The sequence below is a fragment of the Styela clava genome, chromosome 1 (genome assembly GCF_964204865.1).
Source record: "Styela clava chromosome 1, kaStyClav1.hap1.2, whole genome shotgun sequence".
In the NCBI taxonomy this organism is placed as follows: domain Eukaryota; kingdom Metazoa; phylum Chordata; class Ascidiacea; order Stolidobranchia; family Styelidae; genus Styela; species Styela clava.
In genome coordinates, this window is record NC_135250.1 from 14,813,950 (window position 1) to 14,833,400 (window position 19,451).

The following is a 19,451-nucleotide window of genomic DNA, read 5'->3' on the forward strand; positions in this document are numbered from 1 at the left end:
CCAAAATGTACATTTTGTAATATGCAAGTTGAAACTGTGTTACATTTATTTTATCTCTGTGATTTTGTGCAGCAATTTTGGGAAATAGTTAATGCTTGGCTAACCGTTGAGTATGGATTAAACCTTAATTTGACACATAGAGAAATGTTATTGGAAGTAGGGCAAAACCAGGGTATAAATTGTGTTTTATTGTGTGCCAGATATTTTATATAAAAATGTAAACTGCGTAAGGCCTCAATTTTGCCAATTTTTATATATGATAAAAAATACTAAAAACTGTGAAAAGATTATTGCAACTAAAAATGGTAAACTGTCAATCCATAAGAAGAAGTGGAAAACTATTATGTGCTCGTTTTCTTGAAATGCAATTGTTATTGTGTTTATATAAATGTATTATGTGATATTGTGTCTATATAATGTGATGTTTTTATTAAAAAAATATATTTAAAAAAAAAAAATCTCATTTTACTGCTTATGCGCAAGGCGATCAAAATTGGGGCAAAAATAGACGTTTTTCTGATCATTAGTTTAATCGGTTTAATTCATTCAAGTTATCTTTGTTGTTTGACATAATATAGTTGCTCATCTCTAGATGCCAAAATGCGTTAATCATTTTTCTCCGGCGACCGAAGTTGAAGACAGAAACGACTAAGATAGTAGCTTTTTATTTCCTTCAACTTGCATTGTTTGCATAACTTAATATTTATAGGGTGTCGATAAATTCCTAATAAATTTTAAAATTACAAAGGGAATTTATAGATTACCATATATATGTAAAAAATGAATATAATATAACAATAAATATATATTATTTATATAATATCTGGGATTTGAGCTTAATTCCTGCTTTTATCAAACCCGTATTAGTATATATTTAAGATCAAACTCCTTATCGTCCAAAGTGAAGTCTAAATTTTATTTGTTATAAGGAAAATGCAGTTGTTGTTTACGATGATGACAGTTTGGAATGGAGGATTGTATACCGCTACTCCTTGGAAAACTTAGCTATAAATCGTATATCACCGTATGTTATTAATTCTTGAATTATTTTTATATTTGATTTTCTACATAGCACCTCAGTTTGATTATCTATAAGAATTCTCTTTTGTCAACCCGAAGTTCTTAATCTCAACATGGTTAATCTCTGGTTCAGATTACTCCGTGTTCAGGTGCTCCGCAAAGACAAAATTTACCACCGAAATTTTCAATGATCTATACTCTATGCCATAATTTGAGTTCAACATACTTTTCTTTCGCACAAGTAATCAATGAAGATAAAATAACTACACACCAATATTTTTGTCACAAATTTGTAATTTCTCCTTTCACACCTCAAACAAAAATAAAAACATGTTAAAATGTTTGATGTTGCAACCCAGGGGCATGATTACTGGAGACGTCGAACTTGTAGCTTATAAGGATGGTTAGGTTTACTTTAACTCTGGATACAGTTTTAATGTTCATCAAAATCCAAACTTTCATCCAATAACACATAAGGGAGCACAGGTCACTGGTGACAGAATTGCAAACGACAGCCAATATATTGGAATCGACAGATATATCATCTTTACATTTCATATCATTTCTAATAATCTTATGAATGAAGGATATGAAAAGTACATAGCTATCATACAAGAATCGAGTCTAAAAACGGGAGATAACTTTTGACGTTGGAATTTGGTTCAGACATATGGCAGTCATGATAGAGAATCCTAGACTTCAAGTGGTTAATAAAAAAAAATCCACTCAGCACTCATGCTGAAACAGCTTCCCTAAGTCAAATTGCCAAAACAGCATCTTCTATAACGATTCCTATTACATTATGATTTAGAAAAACTAGTTCTAAACCCATGAAACAAGGACTGACTGAAGCACTACGTTGTAAGGGTCAGGAGAATAACAAAGAAAGTTTTACTAGCATGCACTTATCATCAACTCAAGTTTCTGGAGTTGACGTTCAATAATGCTTTTAACAAATTGCCTTCCTTAAAACGAGCAACAAAACAACAGAAATGTCATAGGTAAAGAATCACCCCTAGCGTCTTCTGTGCAAAGTTGCTAATGCCTTACGCCTTAATTTCTTTTCATCAACAGGGGGTTCTGAATCATCCTCACTACTACTTTGGGATGACGACTCTGTAACAGGCTCTTGTTTCCTACGACTTTTTTTAGCAGGTGTGACTTTTGATTGATTTTTAGGCTGAGGACTATCTTCAGAAGAGGAACTGCTCTTGTACTGCTTTTTTCTGGAATGTGCAGCAGACGCCAAGGATGAAGGATGCTTTAATTTTCGCACTTTAGCAGGTGGAGATGGCGTTTTTCTCTGCTCCTTCTTGTGAGCCTGTTTGTCCAACACTGAACGCCTAACATTTCTTGGACTTCCTGAAGATCTCTTCACTGCTTTTGGTGATGCTTCCTCTTCTTCAGAAGAAGAGGTGGATGGCGAGCGTTGTGCAGGCTTCTTACGAACTCTCACAGGGGGTTTGGAAATTACTTGTTTGCGATTCCCTCTTTCTCTCACAGAAATATGTTTTTTTTCCCTACTTTCCGACTCGGAAGAATCATCTTCATCACTACCAGACTCTGAAGATTCGGATGGTGTTGTTTCTTTACGACTTTTTTTCCTCTTCTGTTCCTGAACAACCATCTTTTCTTTTACTTGTTGCCTTCCATTTTCAGAATAAGACTCAGATTCAGATGATCCTGTGCTCTGAGCAGTATTTTGATTTACAGCTGATTTCGCCTTTTCGCCTTCCTCTTCTTCGCTACTCTTCTCGCTGCTGGAAGATACTTTAGTCTTTCTTTTTGACGGTTGTTTTGACATAACTTCATTAGAACGCTTTCGTGCCTTCAGTTTTTGATGTTGACTTTTCAAATCAGAATCAGAGTACTTCTTTCTTCCACGTTCCTGAGTAACCTCACTAGGTCTTGCCTCTTTCTGCCTCTTCGCCACATTTATTTTCAGGTATTTCTTTTTTTCTCTTTCTTTTTCACTATCATCAGATGAGCTTGATTCCTTTCTTGTTCTTACAGGAACAGGCTTGACTTCTTCCTCGTATTCTGAAGACTCTTCATCACTTTCAGTAGGTTTACGTTGTTCATCTTTTGGTCGTTCTCTCACAGTATTCTGAAATACAAGGTAAGAATTAAATTTGAGTCACAGACATATTTCATGACATGGTATCAGTACATCTACCAACAAATGAATGACGAAAATTCACAAACAATTAAAAAAGGAGTTGAACATTTGAAAAAGTTTGATAGTTAATTTGAAAGACAATGAAAAAAGCTGTCAAATAAAGATAAATTCTGAGATTGAACCAGGCTTGTGAAACGTTGAATCTTCCGACATTTTGATTGGGGCAATATCAAACTTGCTAAGATTAATTAAGTAATTGAGATTGCATTTTCACATTTTTCATACTTTTCAATTTATCACCAATTTCACCTAGTTGGAAAACTGTTACAAAGTTCCTACATCGAGTCTTGGTACGTTAGATTGAAATATGGACAACTTAACAAACTCAAATGCACCTAAATTTGAATGATGAAAAATTTTAAACCTGCATGCTAGCAACCATAGTCTCACCGAGATCTGCCCTTAATATGAGAGCCAAGAAGTTAATTGTATAAGCTTAAATAACTAAGAAAATTATATCAAAGCTTATGGATAGAATGAGATTCAAACAGAAACTGAAGAATAAGATTCAAACAGAAACTGGATTCATCGAACACCCGTAAGAAACCCGTTGTGTAAAAGTCAGTGAAATGATCTCAGAGCAAATCAGATACAGTTAATGTTAAAGTTGAGGTAGTTTTGATGAGTTATTCATTTATTATTTTCTATGATGTCATTTGATTATCATGATATTATTGTGAAAGAAACATGAGGCTCACTGTATCGGTAAGAATATGCTGAAGGCAACAGAGAATATTCAATCAGACAACAGTACAAAAAAACCAACCTTTACATTAACTTCTTTCGCCTTTTTAGTTGGTTTAACCGGTTTTACTTTTTTGTCCATGATTGGTGATGACTTCTCATCACTACTTTCATCGGAAGGTTCAGGTACTTTCTTGCTTTGACTGTAAATCAAAATATGCTGTTTGACTGACACCCCCAATAAAAATTTGTGTACAAAAACTGCAAACTGGGGGACACTCACACTCTGACTTTGGATGATTTAGTTGGAACAGACTTTTCTTCTCCGTGAGAAGGCGATGAAGCATCTTGTTGTTCTCTTTCAACTGATTTTTCCTCCTCTCCACTTGACATTTCCTCAGAACTTTCTTCTTTTCGTACAGGCTTTGCCAAAAAAATAAATTGCATCGTAATGCAATGTACAGTCTGTATTCCATATGACAGGCAAAACTTGTCATGTTTGGTTAAAAGACATTTGTATGACTGATTAAATATAGAAATGACACACCAATTAAACATATACATATTTACAGGTTATTTAACTAAATAAGAATGTTGGATAAGAAATTTGTCAGGCATCTGAGACAAGTTTCTAATGTGACACCAAATCCATTTGCAGACTAATATGATACAGCAGTCCTCTATTGAAATGATTCACAAATAGCCCAATTAATGATACTCATGTAGTATGTGAACCAAGATGGTGGACACCGGAACGTAGTATGTGTACCAGGTTAGGATTAGGCCATAATTTCAGGTACAAATATGACGGGAAGTACGATAAGAAAAATTAGAATAAAATTATGTCTTGACCCTAACCTGGTACACATACTACGTTCTGTGTCCGATATCTTGGTGCACATACTACTAGAGCGCCCAATTAACCTCTTTGTACCAAATATTTTTCATCACTGCAAAGCCTGTACTGGTTATTTTTAGAAGTCAGATATTTTGTCTGTGAAAAAATAAATAAATTTTATCAACATCTATGATTTAATCATCAAATTGTTACCTTTGCTTTCGGACTTTTATACTTCTTGGAAGTCGTTTCGTCATCACTCAGTTCTTCTTTTTCTTGGCTTGCTTTCTTTCTCTTGGAATGCTTCTTCTTTTCTTTTTTATTCTTCTTTCTCTTCTTTTTCATTTTCTTTTCCTTTCTTTTCATTTTTTTCTCTGCCTTTTTAAGCTTCCTCGACACTTCTTCATCCTTGTCACTTGGTGAATCAGATGACTAACAAAATTGAAAGTCACAGTGAACAAATAGTCGAGTGGATCAATAACAACAAACGAGCGTAGTGTGAAATGAAAGAGAGATGTAATATTGATGATAATTTACAAATTCCATAATGAAACTTGGAATGTAAAATTCTGTTAAAACATATTCTACGATTTCAATTTGCTATAAAACATTCTTACTCTATGCCAGTGGTTGTCAAAATGAGCGCTGCAAGGCACCGATGCTCTTATAATTTTCTATTTACGATGCAGGAACTTCAACAAAGAAGTACATGGCTATATGCTCTTACGTCAAATTATTAGAGTAAACTACATTAGTTTGCATTCCAAACAGAAATAATTGACACAAGGAAAACTCCTAAATTACTTATTATACCAAACCTCTAAAACACTGATTATATATTTTTCAATGTTTTAACTTCATTTCAGTTATATTCATTACCTCGCTTCGATCATGTTCAGAAGTTTTTCTTGCCTCTACTCCCTTTTTCATTTTTTGATCATTTTCTGAAGACAAATCATCTTTGTCTGATCTTGATTCTTTTCTATCAGATTCTTTTCTAGACCTACGACGTTCTTCAGATCTTCGTGATCGGCTACGTTCAGAATTTACTCTCATTCTCTCATGAGAACGTCTCCTGGCACTTGCTGAACTATGCATCCTTAACATGATATAACAAAAATTAGATATATCGAAAACCTTCAAAATCTAGTAATTTCATTGGAATCGATTGGTAAGGTCACATGAATAAAATAAAAAATCATAAAGACTGACATCTCCAAAGCAGAGCAGGTAGACTCACAACAACATGCCTGCTATGAGTCTTGTTGTGTTAGCTTTTTAGTGAAGTTGCACTGAGCAAACTTGACAAGCTAAATATTCAATAAAGCATATCACGCAGTTAATATTAAATTGCCAGTATTCAATAATTATAAGATTAAATTTCACCATATTTACATGAGACTATCACCAAACATATTTACAAATATGCAAAACCTATAATGGGTATTGTGAACACTGAACAATGAACCATGACAAGGGCTGGGAGCCAAAGCTGGGGCAATGACGTTTGATGGAGCTGAAGCCACCAGAAATTTTAGCAACTCCAGCTCCTAACTATCTGATTATTTTCTTACACTTCGAATTTTCTGATACCTCATACAAATAATAAAATCTATCATTTTAGCTTTAAATTTTTAATATTCATTATATGCTTGAAGTTTAATTTTAAAATTTGAAACTCTTAAAAACACTGCATTTGAGCTGATGTTTCAAGGTAGTCTTCATACCAATAAACATCTATGGCCAGCTATGGAGCCAAAGCCATTGTGAATTCGAACCAGCTCCCCAACACTAGTGCAAACAATGCTTAATATCTGTGACTCATATGAAAAAAATATAGAAAGAAGATTCTACAGCAGTGGACACATTATTTCAAATAGTCAACACCTCTATATGGCAAATGCTAATGTCATATGCATAATGCAACCAACATATTCCTAACGTCATTCACAAATCCGAGTACATCACTGCAGTGGTAAATTTTTATTAGAACATTTTGCTGCTAAATTCCAAAAAACTATTATAGCCATACCTTGGCGATCTGCTCCTGTTTCTCTCTCGTGATCTGTCAAAAGGTGATCTACGGTATCGAGGCCTTACCGGAGAGTAGCGACGTTCCCTGGAATAATGGTAATCTCTTCTACGATGGTGATCCATGTATCTTGAAATCAGTTTAAAAAAACTTTACTGTCAGTTATTATATGAAAACAGTCATGCAAATCATGGTGAATCAACATTCAATTTGGACAACATTAAAGAGAAAGTTTGCCTGTAGCCACTCGAATAATAACAAAATCAAGACTGCATACATAACATTAGCTTCTGTGATGCAGATGAACAACACTTGGCCGGTAGCAAATTATGACCCCAGCGCCCAGCGTAATTCTCAAAATGCTGAGCAAACAGCAGTAAAAATATGGAAGCAACCATAAGAATGAACCTCAATACTGCTCTCTCCTAAGCAAATTTTAAAAATGGTTGAAATATTGACTCATTTTTGCTGTTTTGAGTTTCATTATATCGTTTCAAGTAATGTTTTCACTCTTCTCAGGGCGATTTGGAGAACTATGACTGTCTATGATTTCTTGGCAAACATTCCAATTCCCTGGGCTCCAAATTACTTTGAGTAACATTGAAAATTTGTACTTGAATATCTATACTATACCATACTCCGTAGCATAATATCCAAACATTTGGAATACGGTATGTACAATCTGAACTGTTTTAAAGATTAATGTATCTTTGCAAGCTTACAAATTACTCCGCGAATTGCCGTATTGAACTACTTAAAAATAACTTTAATTTGAATAATAAATTCATAGGGTAAACTCATGGATCAATTTATCCTCTAGTGCAGTGATTTTTAACCATGTTCCACGATAAACTGGTCTTCCGTTGAAGGCCTTCAGGTGTTATGCGTCAAATTGTTGATTCACTTTTTTGATTGGTATATTTTATGATATAAAACAATACAAATTAGGAAATGTGCCCAGAACCTACTAAAAAACTCAATAAAACATGCCAAAACCAAATTTTAATAAGGTGAGTTTGTTGCATTATAATGAGACGTATCACATTAAAATGTCATCATATGTAATTCTCATTAGTATTATGTTTAGCGCCAGAGTTTGAGAAACTTTCATATTCAATTCTTCTATTTAGAAGATCCTCGCATATCGTTAGGTATCAGTGGATGCTCATACCCTGTCCGAGTGAAAGAAGTAATATTCTGATAAAAAAAAATTCTAGTACCTTCTTGGTGGAGATCTTTCCCGGCTTCGAGATCTTGTTCTGCGTCTATGTCTTCTGGATGGTGAAGGGGATCTCTTTCTTGGTGGCGGTTTAGATGCTTCTTCCTCAGATGAACTAGATGAGTCTTCTGTTGGCGTATGGGAAAAAGTTTAGTTTGTTAGTCAAAAAATTGAATTGCTAAATAAATATGTACCACACAATACCTGAAGATTGAGTTTTTCTAGCTCTATACTGGCGTCGTTTCTGTAGTGAATCTTTATTATCATTTTCATTCGATTTGTTAGTTTCGGTGTCAATTTCTTTTTGTGATTCCTCATTTTCAGCTTTTCCATCATTCACATTCTCTGCGTCTTTGTCTAAGGATACAAGATTGAGATATGAAAAAATGGACATAAACATCAAGCTGTCGAACAACATCAAACATTGAGTGTGGGACCTAATTTTTGAATACAGAAACATGTTTTTTTATACGTTTGGTCGACTTTTTTCAGTTTCTGTAACTACCGTAAATTAGCCTTACAATGCATTTTGAAGTGATTCAAAGTTCTGACACCTACACTCAACTCATGTGAGTTAAAAAATACAACCCCTGCTCAGGGATGGCAATACCGAATAGTTCACTATCTCGAATACATTAGAAAATATTATTATTGAATATGAAATTTTGAATACATTCGACAATAAAATCAAGTAAAAGAAGCTTATCTATAGTGTGTGAAGGAATTAGCAGACAATAAACAATGGAATAACTGGCTATATTTCTAATGTTGGCAGATTACTTTGATATATATTTTAGAATAATAATGCTTTTATTTCTTCCAAGTCAACGCAACCATGAGTTATTTTAACAAAATAAAATTATACGGCAAGATATGTAAAATATTGGTATCGGTCATGGTTTATCGTAGTAAAAAGTCCATACTTTCCAATACCGACCATTATCCAAATTATTTGCCAATAAGCGGAATAAAGTATAATTATTTTCAGACCTGTGACAATTTTTTTATGGAGTTCGATAATACTAATAAAAAATTAATTATATTTAAGCACTTTACCACACATTTTAAGTCCACAGATCGCCGTTGTATTTTGAAGTAATGATACTAGTTATTTTGTAAATGCGAAAATACGAATCAAAAATTAATTATATTCGGGCACTTCACCACACACTTTAAGTCCGGAAAACGCCGTTGTATTTTGGAATAAAAATACTTTTATTATTTTGTAAATACGAAAATAGGAATCAAAAATTAATAATAATCGTACAGATAGCCTTGATATTTTAAAGTAATAATACTTTTGGTATTTTGTGAATACGAAAATACGAATCAGAAATTGATCATAACCGGGCAGTTTACGACACATTATATGTCCACAGATTGCCCGCAACCATGAGTTACGTTGAACAAAATTAAATTAATAGGGCAATAAGGGCATAATGATTTTATATGCTGATATCGATCATGGATATGAATATTTTGCGTAACAGAAAATCATCCTAGTGAAAAGTCGAAACTTTTAACTATAGTCATCAAAATTATTTGCCAAAAAGCGGGAAAAAGTATGAATTATTTTTCCTAATAAATCGACTTGTTTTTCCGATGTGCGACAATCACTTGGGTATCATAACAATTTCAACATTAAATAATTTTTACGTAATGGAAATAAATGTGTAAATTAGAAGCCTTATATGGGAATGGCAGCAATATCCACCACGCAACTGTGCAAATGTGTCGCAACAATATGCGACGCAAGATCACACAGAATATAAACAATCAGAGTGCCGATTTTATTTTATCGTCATTACAATAAGTGACAAAGTTCGTTTGAAGATTCTCGCGAAAACGAAACACTGTGTTTACGGCGAAAAGTGGCTATTATTCGCAATTCAGCCAAAAAGGTATTCAAATACTTTGATATTCGAATACATTCGAATATTTGATTCGTTTTGGACAACTCTGCCCCTGACCCGACTCCCAATCTAAATATCTCAAGACTGTCTCTGGCTCAACATCCCTGATATGTACTTGATAAAAAAACTTTTTAGAACTGAGACAATTCTGCATATTGAGCAAAAAAATTGCATACCGACAGTAGCAGCCTGGTTTTCGCCTTTTTCACTCGTTAAGTCTTCGGTTTTCTCTTTCACTTCATCAACCTTCTTTCCACCAGAGTCCAATGTCCTGCTAGAATCTTTCTTTTCGGCTGAAGATGATCTCGAACTGGATGATGATGAAGAAGAGGCAGTTCTCTTTCTCTGACGTCTCCGGGATTCTATCGAATGAATTAATGAATTTAGCGTTCAGGAAAGGCATCCGATATAATATTACTTTCAGATGGAACTGGTATCTATCTACTTATGAACACAGGCAAATACAAAGATTTTATTTTCAATCTGTATTGCTTGCATAATTTACAGAAACAAGGTATACAAGAAATATATCTGATTATAATATGCCATCTTTATACTCTGTGAAATTAAATTGAAGCATTTCTAATGTTCGGTTCTTGACTTCTTGATAAGACTCAATACAATATCTAAGGTGGAATAAAAAATCCGATTATAATATTCTTGGAATGAATTGTTCGAAATACTCATTGATATACTACTGAAAAAACACAAGTATCGAAACATTCAATTTCAAATATGTCTCTACTAAAGTTTTACTCCATATTCAATTTGCAGCCAGAGTTACATAGCAGAAAAAATACACATTATAGAAGATTGAGGAAGTATGAATACAGTACTCAACAACAAATCTAAGGAGTTATAATATTTGGAAGTTAAATCATCATCAAAAACCAAAATCACAGCTCCAGAAGTGAAAAGCGAAGATAAAAATGCCTAGACAAGGAATTGTGTGTATGTCTATAAATGAGATAACTATAGTATTGAACAATAGTGATACCAGCAAAAGGAGGAATTGAATAAAAGATTACCATCCTCTCTTTGCCTTTCTCTGGAACGAGATCGTCGTCTTTCTACTGAATTACGTCTTCTATCCCTCACGTATGAGCGACTTGAGCTTCAATAAAAATTGTTCTTATTTTTATCTTCAAAATAAGTGATATTTTATAAATTAGGAAATATAGCCTATTCACGATGAAATATTACAGAATAACAACAAATGCAATTTATTAGTAAAACAATAAATACCTTTGATGGTAAGACCTGCGATATCTCGACCTGTCATAATCTCGCGATCTTGATCGTCTGGAATAGGAACGACGAGGACGGGATCGGGACCGAGAACGTGATTTTCTGTTCCGGGGCTCACTCCTGTGAAAATTGAGTATGTTATTATAAAGTTCTATTTAAAAAAATGTATTTTTATGCCCATCATTGAAGTATACGAAACTAAGATAGTAAAATAATCAGCACATTCTATTCTACCCATGACATCCTGTACATCTATCTTAGTCACACAACTATTCATTGATTACTTTCCTTAGTAGCCTATAACGACTGTAACTTATCAGATGAAGTAAAGAATATTCTGATGATGTTTTAATTATCTCATGGGAGGTATGTGAAATGCCAGAAATTGCGAATAATTGGTGAATAAATGCAAGCCCTAACTACTCCTACGAGATGTAGAAAATACATCTGAATTGGTATTGGTTCAGTTGCTTTACATGGGCGCAACTTTCAATATCATTGATTGTAAAATACTATTGTATACATTTGACAATATCAGTTTGGTAATTTTGCAAGAAATAAAATAAGAGAAATCCCAATGTAAATAAGGGTAGATGTGAAAAACAGGTTTTTATGATGCTTGATGGGTGCGTGGAGCTCCAAGGGTCCATATTGAAACCTATGGTACTATGATTCACTTACAAAGTACTTAATATGTAAACAACAAACTTTGGATGAAGTGTTTTGACTTGGAATGACAAGTTTACTCCACTGAATCATTGATAAACTAGGTTCCCTAAAAAGACTTGGGGAAAAAAGAGGCACCTAGAGGTTCACATTTTACAAATATTATTACACAAGATTTACCTTTATTAGATCAAAAAATTCAACACCTGGATTGTTTTTTGCTTTGTGACACTTCTGCATCATCAGGCTTTTTCTCAGTATCCTCTTTCTTCTCACTGGTTTCTTCAGTAGCTTCATCTTTTTCTTCTTTGGTCTCATCTTCTTTCTTTACATCTTCACTAATACATCCAAAAATATGTAAATATCACTTGTGATCAAACTTATAGCATTGAAGAAAGAAAATAGGAATAAATTAGAAAGCAGAATCATGCTAAATTAACCCTATTACGAAATTCTAATGATGTTTCATAACACTTAGGCATAACATAACCCTTTGTCACTTTAGTAACACCGGGAATTTTTGCTGAATTCAGAATCAAATTGAATATATTTTTTTCAAATCGAATATCAAATACTTGGAAGATATGTAATTGTATGCGACTTTTTTATTATAATAGATCCTCCAGACACATTAATTACTAAAAACATAGAATCTATCACTCAGTCAGTTCGCTGAACTACAAATTTATTAAACAGAAATAATTAGCAAAGTAAATCCAAATAAAGGCAAAGTTAGATTATAAAATACTAATTTAGTAACACTCACAATGCAATCGTGACATAATAGAGTAATCGTCTGATAAATTTGAGAATCAATAAACCATTATTAAACATTGAACAAAACAAACCTCTTGTCACCATTTTCAGTAGAAATGGTATTTTCAGTCGAAGGTTGTTCATGATTATCTGTTTCCATCTTCTCCTCTTCATCTCCTTTCTCCTGCTTTATATCACCAGTATTTTCTGTTGAATCCTTCCTTTCTTCTCCAACTTGGAAATATACTTCTGTGTTATTCAATAACAATTAAATTTCTAATAAATAGCTACAATGTTTCAGCAAAATTTTAAACCTACAAAGCAGAATTCTACACACATAAGAAATATTTAAATTGACCCCAGAACCAGAGTGAAAGTAAAGAAATGTGTTTTCAAGTTTTTTTTCTTTCTAGGTGACTGGCTAATCACATTTTAATACATACAGTATTAAAATTAAATTTATATTTTTATAGCAATACACAGAGCATAAGACCATCAACCATTACACTAAAGATAAAATTAAGACGAAAACAAAAAACAGCTGCAAAATGCACTCTTGTCCTGTTGTGGGTCAGACCGCTTCACTTCAGTCTTCGGTACTCATTTATTTCCTATCATTTAATCGATTTTTATTTAATTTTTCTTATTTACCAGTAATTATTTCATTTAATGTATATGACAAGAATGGCTAACGCCAGGCCAGGGGGTCACAAAGTCACTCAGCTTGTCACTAATTATGGAAAAAGATATCCAATAACTAAGCCAAGTAGTACGGATGCAAATATCACATAAACAACATTCCAGGATTGATTTAAAAAAATAGTACCAAATTTCTGATTTAAAAAAATAGTACCAAATTTCTACACAATTGATCAAAATTCTGAAATGATTATAAGGTAAATACTCTATGTGAGCAGGTTAAATTTACACAGCCTGATTCAGATGTCCAATTAGTCATTGATAATAGGTAGTTTTAAAGCAAAAAACACTGTATTTGGTCAAATCAAAATTAAAATACCTCCTGCCGCATCAGATTTATCTACTTTTTCTACCTCATCTTCTTTCTTATCTTTAGAATCATTTTCCTGTTTGTCCTTTTGCTTACTCTCAGTTGATCTAATGATACATTAACATGAATGAACAAAAAATAAGTTTTTGGAATATGTATAACTATAAGGCCCAACGGAACTATCAAGCATCGGATAAATGAGCATTGTCTCATTACTTCCCAGTGAAGATCTACTTTACATTGTAATTTTTCAAATAATATTTGTTAATGAAGACATGATATTACTGATACAGATCCAATCACTTTCCAAAAGTAGGACAAAATCTCACTTTTCTTTATATTTATCTGATTTTTTGCCTTTCTGTGGAGACTTTGATCTCCTACTTCTTCTGGAACGATGCCGGTCTCTTGATCTGGAACGACTTCTTGATCTGGACCTACTACGAGATCTGCAATACATGAAACTATGATTTGTCATATTGGCACTCGGTAGTATTCAGTTGGAAGCTAATCAAAAATAAAACCACGCTTCGATTTCAATATTTTCAGATCCGAATCAGTTGAGTGTACATCATGATATAGTTCAGGGGTGGGCACACCGCGACTCGCCAGACTTTTTGTGCGGCTCTTCTCGCTAACATAAATTATTATCCAAATTTCAACTAAGAGAAAAACTTTAATATAAACTCTTTTAATTTATTAACAGTCGTAAAGAAGTTTTCGTCAATGATTAAAACAAATTATGTTTTAGTATGAAAATCGATGTAGCGTTGAATTCAAGTCAGTCAAGTCAGCAAATCTTTACAATGGTCAATGTTTATTGATGCGGCGGCGGTATTGCAGCTTAATTGCGGTTAGTCTAAGTTACTGTGCGATATGTCCTCAATTAAAAAAGTACGAAGATGAAAACAGAGTTGTCAAGTCAGAATGGGAAGAAGAATACGCATTCACCAGTCAGGAGAATAAACCTTTGTGCATAATCTGCCATAAGCTACTAAGTCAGAATAAAGTCAGCAATGTTAAATGGCACCATGGAACGAATCATGAAAACTTCTTTACAAGACTACCCTTGTAAATCAGCTATAAGGAAACACATATTAAATGAGCTCAAACTGTGCATATATTTGAGCATAGCTGCCTTGTTTATCTATTTATTGTTATTAGACTCTTGTGTGAATTTCCTTTCTGTTCATGGTATTTTGATAATATTAAGAAATTCACAATTTCTCCGTCCCTTTTTTAAAGTTCTGACTTGCAGCATGCGGCTCTTATACTAAAAAATTGTGCCCACCCCTGATATAGTTGATCTTATTTAGAAAATCAGAAAAAGATATCTCATATTAGTAATCCGTAAAAGACGCTTATTACCTCTATAATAATGTTTTAAATTATAACATAATATATTAGATTATAAAATGACAATCGAATTTCTTGTGTCATGTAGAACAGACAGTCGCCCAGGAATGGAAAGTTAATTTCAGTCCAGTAATACGGATAGATTTTTTGAAGTGTGAATAAATTAAAGTTAATGTATGATTGACATGAACCAAATTTGCTGAAATATTTTTACAGGCACAATGTTACAGTTTGCCACCATGTTACCACTTCAAAAAACGAAACCTTTCAACTAATCCTCATCACAGACAGAAATTGAAAGTTGAGTTTCAAATCGTCATCTCACATGCGTTGCATAAAATACACTTGTATAGAATAAATAAAAGATATCCAATATATTTCTCAAAAAAATTTCCGATTAATTTCAGGTTTACTGCATTTGAAAACGATCACTTGTAAGGACCCTTGTTACGCTAATTTTTTTTAGATATTGCGCATAGTGAACACATAATAATTTTTCGCAAAACTTAAAAACCACTCACTAATAAATATATTGTATCGAAATTCTTAGAATTATTAAACATACACCCCCCGATATAAAAACCACAAGATATCATACTGTGAGATGTTTAATTCAACTCTGTACTTACCTCTTAGTTTTTCTTTTTTTCTCTTTATCCTTTTTCTCCGAAGCCTTTATTAAGGCAGCTATCTTTTCCGCTTCAGCCTGTTGAATGATGAAGCCAAAATATTAGTTAGCCAAAGCATCAGAAGTTATGCATATAGTGCACACAGCATTTAAACTAATTGCCCTTTTCAGGACTAAGGCACACAATATTTGAGAAGTATTAGATAAAAACCACCCCTTAATTTTACAAGAACATAACATGGTTTTTGCCGGGATTAGCCTCGCATAATCATATCTATAATATATTGTTCAGGAAAACAATTATGTTTTAAGCCAGCCTTCTTGATGCCTGATCCAATCCAAGATTAGCACCTCGATCTTATTACACATCAAATTAATTAGGAGTAAATTAGTTGTTTTAATAGTCGTATACGAGAGGTTCGAGATATTGTCCTATTTAATATTCACATACCTGGCGAAGTTTTATCTCTTCTTTCTTTTGTTCCATAAAAGACAAAGGGATACCAGTAGCACTTTCTTGTGCTGATGTAAGAAGCGGCCACAATTGTCCAAGGAAAAGTCTAGAATTCTTGGCGTTCAAAAATCCAGTGAGATTTATTTGAAGATTCTTTGGGTCAGGATACTAATACAAACAAAAAATAAACATGAACTATATAGATAACCATTCTAATAAAAAATCAGCATGTGTAGAACTGTACATATGGCATACTTTGTAACTAATAAGACAATGTTCAGACCCAATTTTCTAACCATTTTAATAAAAAATCAGCATGTGCAGAAATGTACATATGGCATACTTTGTAACTAATAAGACAATGTTCAGACCCAATTTTCTGGGGTCGGTGCATTAATACTTTCCGATCAGAAAATATTGTGAAAGAACAATAGCACGCCTTCCCATCAGTTTTCGTTAATCGCCGTTCATACAGTGAATCTGTAATATCTCTGCAGTGAATATTTGCATTTGTGTGTGCATCACTAGCAAAAGCCTTTACCGATACTGTCCTCATAAAAATAATGTTATTAAAATTTGAAAACAAAGAGATATTCCTAATCTTTCATTTGATTAGGTTCTTGACAAACATACCGCCAATATAATCATCCTTTATGAGGCGATTAGGATATGTATCTCATGACTATCATGCAAAACTTGATTTTGTTTCGGCTCAATCTGGACGTGTCACAATTAGGGATGGGCAATATAGAATACCGAATCCGGAGGATTCAAAGCCCAAAGTATTCAAATCCAGCAGGATCCGATAACAAAATTCGGTTTCCGCCTCTCCAGCGTCTGCTCGCAATAAACCCGTGAAATCGGTAAACATCAGACACTGTAATCTCAATCGGCATATTCAAGACACGAAGTCGGCGAAGTACACCTCACGGCAAAGACTCGTTATTGCACCATTTTTGCGTTTTTCTGCTTTGCTATCTAGCTAGCGTATACTATTATTAATTATTTGTGCCGACTTACTGGCGATATTCCGATAATCTGATTGCAACAATCTTTATTTGGATACAGACGTGCCTTGCTTCATTTTATATTAAATGATTTTTTGCGACCTGCGAGTTTTCTCAAAAAATAATGCATGTGAACCAGAACCAAAAGCGTTGAATGTTATAACATTACTTGCGATTAATTTACATCAAATATCATTTACGAATAATTTTATTACATCCTTTTTTCAAAATACAAAGTTATATCGCAAAACGAGAAAATCTGTCACATTTGAATTTCACTCTCAAAAGATTACATATTTTTCGGTCAGTTTCTATCGTTCAAGATAGACGCACATTTGATCGGGTGTTTGTAGTATTTTAGTCGCCAATAAATTTAAAAAAAGTTGTCGCATCTGGCAGAGATAGTGACGTATTGAGTCTTTGGATGTTATTACCTAATAACTAAGTACGAAATCGTGTTTACAAAAACTTGGTTCCACGAGTCTTGCTCGCACAGAATTAAAAGTTGATTTTAATTGATAGCGCTTCAATTTAATATTTTACAATGGGTGCATAGGTTGCAGTGGCAACAAGCTGGTCCTGCTTATATGTAATTCTCAGTGGGTATGTTGTAGTACACTCGGCAGACCTAACATTAATAATGATTTAACGATGTTTCATATCTATTTTTGTATTTAACTGCTTACTATTAAAGTGTTCAAAGCGTGCCTTGATTTAGAATATCAGTATTTAGGGATAACATACATTTGGAACAATTGGAAGGCAAAATATATTGTAATATTCATAAAATTTATTGTCCTGGGAAATGCCTGTTTAATATCAAATGAAATCAAATGTCCAAATGAATAATACATTTATAGTAATACATTTAAAATTTTTTAACATCAAAATCTAGCAATGTGGAAATTCCCACTCTTTGAATAAGTATGAAAATAGATTAGGATTCGGTATTCTAGATTCGATTTAACTATTCTATAATAGTAAATTATCCTACATTGCCCATCTCTAGTCACAATGCTGAAAAATATATGTAAGGAAAGAGAATTTCAAAAAAATGAAATGAATTTTACTCAAATAAATAAAAACTTTCATACTCTTTCCTCCAGGTGATTAAAAACATATTCAATGACGACATCATCTTCAAAGCCAAGCATTTCAGTAATTGTCTTCGTAATCCAAGGTTTAATTGTTTCCACATTGATCTTGTTCATATCAATCTGAATGAAACATGGCTGATCTCAACTTTAAAAACAAAAACGCTAGAAACACGGTGAACTACAATAAATTTACATTTGATGAAAATATATAAATACATCCTGATACAATACTGCAATAGTTAAGTATTTTAACCATGTAATACTTATAAAAAATGAATGAAATATTATCCTACAGAAATAATAACAGCAAATATGCCTCAATATTTAAGAATTCGATTCGAAGGTTATTGAAAGTGCCAATCCAGCAATCCCTATAAAAAAAAATGAAATGTTACCTTGCTCTCCAAACCGTCTGCAAATTTCATCGATTTCAACAATTTTTTTTGCTTGTTGGCAAAACGATTATCTTGCTCGGCACTGGTGCCCTAAAGAAATGAAATGTGAAAGCTAAAATATCCAATCTATAATTTGACTAATTTAATCCTATTTATAATTTGTGCAAGCTTATAATACGAATACCAATTATAACAAAGTAGGAAACAGATGCTTTGAATTTTGCGGATTCAATATTCTAAATTGACCATCCCCAATTATGTTAATAATCTTATGTAATAACTTAACCTATAAGTTAAAACATATCTAAGAAAGTAGATCCGATCTTATAAATCAAAAAATAGAGAACCAACTAACGTAAATGTGAAAAACAGTGAAATGAGTGAGAATGACCAAATGCAGAAAGCTGAGGTTGAAAATGAGATAGTTCAATTGAAACTCAACATTTTAGATTTATTTAACGATGAAATGATTGAGGCTTACCCTGAAAAATCCTGCATCCATTTTTTTCACTTTACGCCTATTGCTAGTGACCAAAATGTATTACCTTGAGGATCAAATTTTAGAATTAGATTTTGGTCAATTCATCAGTCAAATCAAAATTTTAAAATTATTAATCGCAAATATGTCAAAAATAATTTAGTTTGATTAAATTGAGCATTGAAAATTTGTTGTTTTTGGATTGAATATTACAGTAACCTACGGCGCAGCCGTCACATTAAGAGATATCAATGATAAGACCAAAATTACTCCAGCCCACATTCAGCCTGACGTCAAGGGGTTAACCAACTATTTTACTGACTTTATAACTGTTATTACATAAAAACTTGGTGACTCTGACAACATAGAGACCATATCTGATATACACAACGCAAATACAATACCAAGCACGGCCCAGTTACCCCTAGTATGGCCTGACAAAAACGAGTGTGGGCTAGCTTCACACGAGTGT

General features: G+C 33.2%; 2 protein-coding genes across 2 annotated transcripts in view; both read right to left on the reverse strand.

The window, feature by feature from the left end:
- Positions 1-19,451, reverse strand: part of LOC120348237 (lupus La protein homolog) — a 57,356-nt gene that overhangs the window by 23,470 nt on the left and 14,435 nt on the right. The window lies entirely within an intron of this gene.
- On the reverse strand, positions 1,297-19,046 carry LOC120339308 (uncharacterized). The gene is made up of 20 exons (XM_039407402.2): positions 18,983-19,046; positions 18,502-18,591; positions 18,104-18,226; positions 16,000-16,170; positions 15,550-15,626; positions 13,894-14,013; positions 13,574-13,671; positions 12,648-12,804; positions 12,006-12,137; positions 11,131-11,253; positions 10,914-10,999; positions 10,062-10,247; positions 8,177-8,329; positions 7,974-8,100; positions 6,754-6,882; positions 5,601-5,820; positions 4,935-5,153; positions 4,167-4,306; positions 3,966-4,086; positions 1,297-3,127 (listed from the first exon to the last, which is right to left on the reverse strand). The coding sequence occupies exons 1-20, from the start codon at positions 19,001-19,003 to the stop codon at positions 2,036-2,038; spliced, it is 3,585 nt and encodes a 1,194-aa protein (XP_039263336.2). The 5' UTR covers positions 19,004-19,046; the 3' UTR covers positions 1,297-2,035.